We start from the raw sequence: 8,019 nt of genomic DNA, 5'->3' as shown, positions 1-8,019 counted from the left end.
ACTACAAATTTTAAAGGTAAAGAAATTGTCTAGATAAATAAATAAAAAACATGAGAAAACCATTTATAAATGATTTCGATTTCAATATATGAAACCATTTATTAAATAATTTGATTTTAATTTTACTTAAAAATTTTACATTAAATCAGATCGAATTATCTACACCAGAACCGAACCGAACCAAACCGGTTAACACCCCTACCCACACCCACGGTCCCACGTTATAATGTCACCGATCTGGGGAGGGTAGACACCGGTAACGGGTCGCTGGGACTTGATCGAGCTGGGTGGTGAGATTTCGGTAGTAACGATAATTTCACACCTCTTATTTTGTTGACTAGAATGCCCTTCCAGGCTACGACTGCCATTCGCTTCCGAATTTTTCAGAAATTACGGAAGGAAAAACCAAAACAGCAACTCTATGCTCTCGCGGTCTCACCACTGTGAGTTTCAATTTTAAGTATCTCCTCCAATTCGATTCAGTTTGATCTTTGTTTCTTCTTGTTCTTGAACGTCTCTTATGTTGCTTTGATTATCTTTGCAGAGGAGTTTTAATCTGTGTTCGTCTCTTCGACTCTGGTTCAGCATAACAGCTTTATCGATTCGATGGTAATTCTTTAGCTTCGCCTTTTTCCCAAAAACAATATTTATTTGGAACTTTAGTAAAAAAAAATTGGGTTTCTGCCTCCATTGACAACCTCGGGATTCTGGTTTTGTGATATTATTATTATTATTATTTTTATTTATTTTTATTTATTTTTTATTTTTTGGGAATAAATATGTATATTCGTATGATCTCTTATTAGAGCCTGGGACTGGATTAAAATGATTGTGTTTCTCTGTGTTGATGATGCAAATGAACAAAAGTTTTTTCCTGCTATAACTGTTATAAATTAGTTTGTTACTAAATACTCCATCTTGAAAAGGTAATTTGGAAAACTCTCAAACCTAAAAGTTCTAGAACAAATTAAGAAACGGGGACATTCGGGAACGATTGTATTGGTAGTGTTTCAAATTCTAATGGATTGGCATAATCTTCAATAGGTGATATTATGTGACAGCCAAAGTCTATATCTAGAACTAAACTTTCAGTAGGTTTTAATAGTCAATTTGGTGAACAAATTTCCACTCTTTACCTAACCTAACACTGTAAGAGAAAACAAATAACCAGAGCTTATGGGTCAGAAAGTCGAAAAAATGCTTCAAAATAGCATAATGTTCCTTCAAAGTCACAACCTTTCTTTTTCTTTTTGGCATTCTGCCTCCCTCTGTCAGAGGAAGTTGGTGCATATATTTATCTATTTATCTTTTGGTGTAGCATTTCTACTTAAAGTTCAACAGGTCTTTCTCAGGTTAAAATTCATCATGGGGGGTTCTTTTCTTTCTTTTTAATAAAACAATTTTGACTTATAGGAAGGGGAAGAAGAAAGAAAAAGAAAGATCGAGTCCATGACTCTATAAGATTCGGTGCAAATGCAATATATTAATTAAGTAAGCTATAGAATGAGCCTAACTTCATGATTTAGGAACAGTCTACCCAGTGCTTTACCCAACCTAGTATCTTTTTCTTTGTGGGAGGGTGTTTGAAATAACTGTCCTAAACGTCTGTCTAAGTGATCTCTTTGCTTATCCCATAATAACAAGAAGCTTAAGTAGAAATTCATTTACCCTTTTCTTTAATAAAAATTGGTCTGCAATCTACTTCTTTTTCATATTTTTCTTGCAATTGAGGATTATCCTGTATAATCTCGCTTTTGGGGATTACTGACATAAGCCTTATCACTAGGATGGTAAGGTTTTTATTTTACCGGGAAGCTTCCAAAAAAAATGAGTTTCCTGACCTTGATAGATTCAGCTCTGGTTGTAAGTGGAATAAGTTAATTTAGAATAATAATTATTATTCGTTTTAGTTTCTATTCTATCATTTTTTCCCTTTTGTTTTTGTTTATTCATGTGCATATGTTCACATGTCTATAGTGAAGTTCTGGGTTTACCGATCTTTCTTTGCACAAAAAAAAGCCAAAGGTTAGGATTGACTTCAAACTCACCCCTCCTAGGACCCCGTATCGGCGGGACCAGCATTGGGTAACTGGGAAGTGGCCCTTAATGAATTCTGTCCTTTTGTTGCTCATCCAAATGAAATAGGAAGTGGTTTCTTCTTCTTCTTCGTCTTCTTTTTTTTTTTTTTTTTTGGGGGGGGGGACATCTTCTTTTATTTTATTTTTTATTACAGGTGTCTTCATTATGTGATTGTAGGAGTTCTTATGAATTCTGAAATTTAAAGGTTAAGGTGATTCCAGTTTCTTAATGGGAGAAGACATCTTCTTTTATTTTATTTTTTATTACAGGTGTCTTCATTATGTGATTGTAGGAGTTCTTATGAATTCTGAAATTTAAAGGTTAAGGTGATTGATTGCTGTTAGAAAATCTCAGGCTTTCATGGTTTCCTTGTGTCAGTGTTTTGGTAGAAAATATCTCACTACTGTGAGTCCTGTAGAAATAATTTATTCTATAGTCTAAGATACCTTCTACTACAAATTTAATCAGGTGTCTGTTTTATTTTTACTGGCCTTGCAGTCAAATTTATCTCTTCAGCAAATGCTAGGTTTTTTGTTCTGGTTTATATTAATCACCCATTGGAAGAATGTGCAACAGATTGTTGGAGTCTTGGGTCTGATTTGGTCTCTTCTCTTAGAGTTTTAGCTGGAATGATCAAGATGGCTGTGAAAGAGGCAGTCACTATTGGGACATCAGTTACCATGATTTCTTTATATTCCCACATGGTAGGCATAACCATCTTGGGTTTTGAACATGGGAAAATGTAATTGTTAAGTGATGTTTAGCTTGTTTGAGTTCACACTTCTTCCTGCATAGGGGGTCCATGTGATAGAGTAACCCAGTCCCATATTATTGTTCGAAGCAAGCACTAATAGTTTTTGAAATTTGAGTTTAAAGTTTCCAGTATTACAAGAATGGTTTCAGAGTGGTGAAGTCTAGTAGCATTTTTGCATTTCTTTTCTCTTTGAGCTCAATATCAAAAAGCGCTACCTATACATGTTTTGGGCTGAAATTTGACCACCGAAATAGAGTATTCTTCTACTTTCATGTTCCCTTGTTATGCAAGGTAATACTTACCTTATTTGGTTGTAACTCTTTCAGTTAATATATATAGCAGTAGAGAGGGACTGTAAGAGCAACGATTCTGTTGTTCTCTTTAGACTAGATCTCAGTTTCCTATTTAGAGTATTCTTCTACTTTCATGTTCCCTTGTTATGCAAGGTAATACTTACCTTATTTGGTTGTAACTCTTTCAGTTAATATATATAGCAGTAGAGAGGGACTGTAAGAGCAACGATTCTGTTGTTCTCTTTAGACTAGATCTCAGTTTCCTATTTAGAGTATTCTTCTACTTTCATGTTCCCTTGTTATGCAAGGTAATACTTACCTTATTTGGTTGTAACTCTTTCAGTTAATATATATAGCGATAGAGAGGGACTGTAAGAGCAACGATTCTGTTGTTCTCTTGCAGTCTCATCTCCTTCTTCCTCATTCTTCTCTTCTCTCTCGACTTGTAGTTGTAGGTACTGGTTAGAGATTCTGGGTGTGTCACATGAGCTGAGTTGGTTTCCTAGTTGGGTAGGTTTCTTTATTTGTGTAGGATTTTCTTATTTATATATGTGTACCCAACAATTAGAGTGATTGAAATAAAATTATGGATTGAGTTACCTTGTGGCTGTGAGTGATGTACAATGACCAGGGTGGTCGATCGTTCCTCTCTTCCTCCTCGATTCTTCTTTATCTCTAGTCAGTTCTTTTTCCTTTTTTTTCCCTTCACTTTTATTCTCCTATTTTTCTTCTTCCTCTTCTTTCAACCATGATTCCCTTCTTTCCATATTTCGTCTACCTTATCACAAGTTCGATCACTTTCCCCCTTCACCTTTTGTTTTCTTTATTTCTTGCCTTCCATTCTTATAACGACCTGAACCTAGATGGGGTAAAAGGTACTGCCCTCACCGGCACTGATCAAAGATCACTACCTCTCTCATATTAATACCACAACTCCCTTATACAAACATCATTCACAACGAAAGACTTACCACTGGAGCTGGGTCTGTATCTGTACATTTTTTTCAGATTCACATATACAATGTTATTGGTGCTTTCATATAAATAAAACCAAAATTGTTACAGCATCATCTACAATTCATCATTATTACATGAGGAAATTACATTCCCCTCCCCTGAGGTTTACCTTAATATTAATCACCTCCCCTTTACTTTGAAATCAATCACCAACCTCCCCTGAACTTCCTAGATGCTCACTTCCATTACCTTTTTCCCCAGCAATGTTAAATGGTGGAATAAAAAGACAGAATTACCCTTAACAGATATGCAACCCCAAATCTAACAAATGAAAGGTCAATAATACCCTCATCATTTCTAAATTCCCAGAAGTAGCCTATTCGATCAAATTTAGGAATTAGGAGATAACTATGCGCAATGACCTGAGTTAGGCAGCAACGATTGAGGCAGTCGCGACCTGAGTTCGACAGCGGCGACTGAGGCGGTCACCACCTGAGTGAGGCAGCGGCGACTGAGGCAATCGCCACGATTCATCAAACCTTGTTTAGATTGAACATAAGCAACCTCCTCGAACCCTCCTCTCGTTCAGATCGAAGCTTATCTTCAAGTTCATACTGATCTTCCTTCTTCTCTCCCCTAATGTCGGGCCAAGATAGTAAGACCAGCAACTATCTCTCGAACCCTCCTCTCTTGTCCAATGAAGTCATGAAGCTTGAATTTCCATGGGTTGCCTCCACTTGCAGGTTATGAATAGTATCTCCAAGCGTTAATCTAGGCATTGTCAAATGAAGAAAGAATTAAACAATAGATGGCAATGGGGAAGAATTACTGATATAGAGACTGAATGTTTATAAGTAGAGAAGAAAGACTACTGGTTTTAAAAGGAGTTGAGGTTAGGGGCATGGAGAGAACATGGCGGCCGTCTTCGCCGAAACTTAGAAGAGCGTCACATTTTCCCCAAGACTTCTTGATAGTTTCTCTCAAAAGTTTTCCATGAAAAGATGCTCCACGCTCCATACCGTGAATCAAAGACAACACCACCAATAACGCATCCTATCTTTCGCTCACCTAAGAAACCGAAAAATAATAGTAGAAAAATAGGAGACTGGCATGATTTAGTGTTCTTGCCTCAGAATTCAGAATCATAAAGTCCCAGAGATTAGAGAAACCACAAGCTATCTTCCTATCTTCAAGATCTCCTCTGATCTTCCTTCTTCTCTCCTCTGATTTCAGGCGAGGCGCAAGAACAGCAACTCTCTCTCTCAAACCCTCCTCTCGTTCACATCGTTTGATTGAGGAAGGTTTTTAATCTCTTACTTCACAAACCCAAAAACATAAGGGAAGGGTGTTTTAGGGATCTCATAAAATATAAGGGCAATATGGGTATTAGAATGCTAGTGTTAGGCTGATGTCATCACTTAACAGTGATAACTCATGTTTATGTGACGGAAGTGAGCATCTTAGAAGTTCAAGGGAGGTTGGTGATAGGTTTCAAAGTAGAGGGGAAGTGATTGATATTAAGGCAAACCTCAAGGGAGGGGAGTGTAATTTCCTCTTATTACATTACTAAAAGCAGCACATTCAAAAGCTCATTCATAGCTCTCAAGCCTTATCATTAAGGTTCACATTGCCCGGGCATTCACAACCTACAGTATCTAGAGCTATACAAACATACCCTCTTATCTCATCATCTGTAAACCACATATATAAAGGAGTGAGCTAAGCCCAATGAGGTTAACATGCTATAGTACATAAAGGTGTATAATTGCATATACAAAAATGAGAGCATAAGTTTACTGTTAGGTCATGTCTAGCCTATAGTGAACTACTAAATGTGCACAATAAAGTGACGTCAGCCAAGCTTCGCATCATAGTCTATTCATGTATCCCAGTTCTCTACAGCACTGGGGAGGACATATGCGGCTTATAGATAGGCAACTACTCCATGTATCCGGTCACCAGGAGCACTGGGGAGGATCTCTCTTCAATAAAAACATTATCTACTCCATGTATCCAGTCACTAGAGTACCAGGGAGGATCTCTTTTATAGGCTATATCTACTCCTTGTTCTGGTCATCAGGAGCACCAAGGAGGACACATCCTTACTTACAAAAACCTCATCTAGTACATGACCCCCTACTGGAAAGGGACGGCATTCACAGAGTATTATTGTTCTCATTTACCTTTATCTCATTCATTTCTTTCTCTTACTTTCTCTTTCTTTCTTTCTTATTCTTTCCTTTCTTTTTCTTTCTTTCTCATACTTTCTTTTCTTTCTCGTACTTTAGTTTCTTTACTTCAAATATATAAAATTCATTACTTTCATTCCATTCATATACTTGAACATCATGAAAATCATTATGCATTGTAAACAAGCTCATTAATGCATTACATTCAATAAACATGCAACATTGAAACATCTAATGCTTTAAATGTAACATCTTAGCATCATTCTTTCATTTGTTCTAAGAACATGTGATACAAGTGCACTTCACAAAATGATTAATAGGTCTTAATATCGTATATTATTACCATACATAATCTCATTATAACATTCACCACACATCACTTTATATGTATATACTATACTCTATATAACATCAAATAATATTCATGTCACACTCACCTTTACTTTACTTGGCAATTACATGCTCCAAAAGTCCAATAGCACCTGTACAATAATATATCCTACATAAGGGGAACATCATAGTTTATAGTTTTCTTCTGTCCAATATTACTTTGACCAAACCTCACAAACCCAAATACAAAATGCCTAATGTTCAGAGGTTAGGCAGTTCTTTCAGAACCCTATATTTCAAAGCTATTTTCAGGTATCTTACAAAATACCTGGGTCAAATCTGTCTTCAGAAAAAAAAAAAAGTTAGTTTTTTAGTCTTCTAGCTACTGCAATAAGAATCGGGTCAATCGGAGTTCTAACGAATGAGTTATACCAATTTTAGTGGACATGGGTCAAAACTAACACATAATCATGCTCTTGGGTTCATGAAATTCTCCCATTTTGAACTGACTATTTGAGCACTTTAGGAATAGAATTGGAAGATTTCTATCTGTATAAAATGGATAGAAAAACGCGTCTATTTTCTAGCCCAGCTGGAATAATCTTATTTGGAGTCATAATGAGAAAGATACAGTGTCTGGACTGAGTAGAGGTTAATCTGCCAGTTCAAAAAATTTAATATAAATTGGATGTTTGGTATGGGGTATGAATTTGGGAACTGGTGGGGTTTCAATGGGGTTTTCACCCAAATCATACACATTCAAAGTACCCTAATGTCAACTCAGACAAAGACCCATATATACTTAAATCAAACCTTCTAAAGAAGTCTAAATCAACTTACCTTGTAAACTTAAGAACATTTAATGTAGACTAGGGTAGGGGTCTAACCAAGTCTCAATCTGCCGGAACTTTTAATCTAAGAACAACCATAATCAGCCCAACAATATAACAGAAAATCAGAATAATGTATGACAGTCCAGCAGGCTATCGATTTCAATATGGCAATACTAATCTGTTCAAATCAGCAGTAAACCTCTAGGACTAAGCGAGGAACTGATAAGACTTCAATTAGGTTCAGATCAACAGAATAATCTGAAACACAGGTTTAAGAACCAACAAAAATTGAAATAAACCCATCGCTGTCAATTTCTGGACACTGCAGGACAGAAAATAGTGATTTCGAATATCATGCAGACCACTGATCAGAATAGTCTCCTCTGTGGATCGAGTTCTGTCCCAGGTGAGGGGAATCTCTAGTCAAAATTTCAGACCAAACAGATAAGGGAATAGGCCTGGACAGAATCTAAGAATCCTTCACAGAACTCTCTCTGTCGCTGGACAGAACTGATAAAAAATATGATTTAAATACCTGTAATAGTAGACCAGCACCTTAACACCTTGTATACTTCAGAAAAGAC

The 8,019-nt window shown here is 36.4% G+C and overlaps 1 protein-coding gene across 1 annotated transcript in view; it reads left to right on the top strand.

The window, feature by feature from the left end:
- Positions 1–296: 296 nt before the first annotated feature.
- Positions 297–8,019, top strand: part of LOC122061929 (coatomer subunit zeta-2-like) — a 21,720-nt gene continuing 13,997 nt past the window's right edge. Inside the window, exons 1-2 of the mRNA XM_042625507.1 lie at positions 297–443; positions 545–609. Of these exons, the coding sequence (XP_042481441.1) occupies positions 607–609 (3 nt within the window). The 5' untranslated portion in view covers positions 297–443; positions 545–606. The remainder of the gene's footprint in view (positions 444–544; positions 610–8,019) is intronic.

This window comes from Macadamia integrifolia, chromosome 14, assembly GCF_013358625.1.
Source record: "Macadamia integrifolia cultivar HAES 741 chromosome 14, SCU_Mint_v3, whole genome shotgun sequence".
Classification (NCBI taxonomy): domain Eukaryota; kingdom Viridiplantae; phylum Streptophyta; class Magnoliopsida; order Proteales; family Proteaceae; genus Macadamia; species Macadamia integrifolia.
The sequence above is the reverse complement of the archived record's forward strand: the minus strand, read 5'-3'. Positions and strand labels throughout refer to the sequence as shown.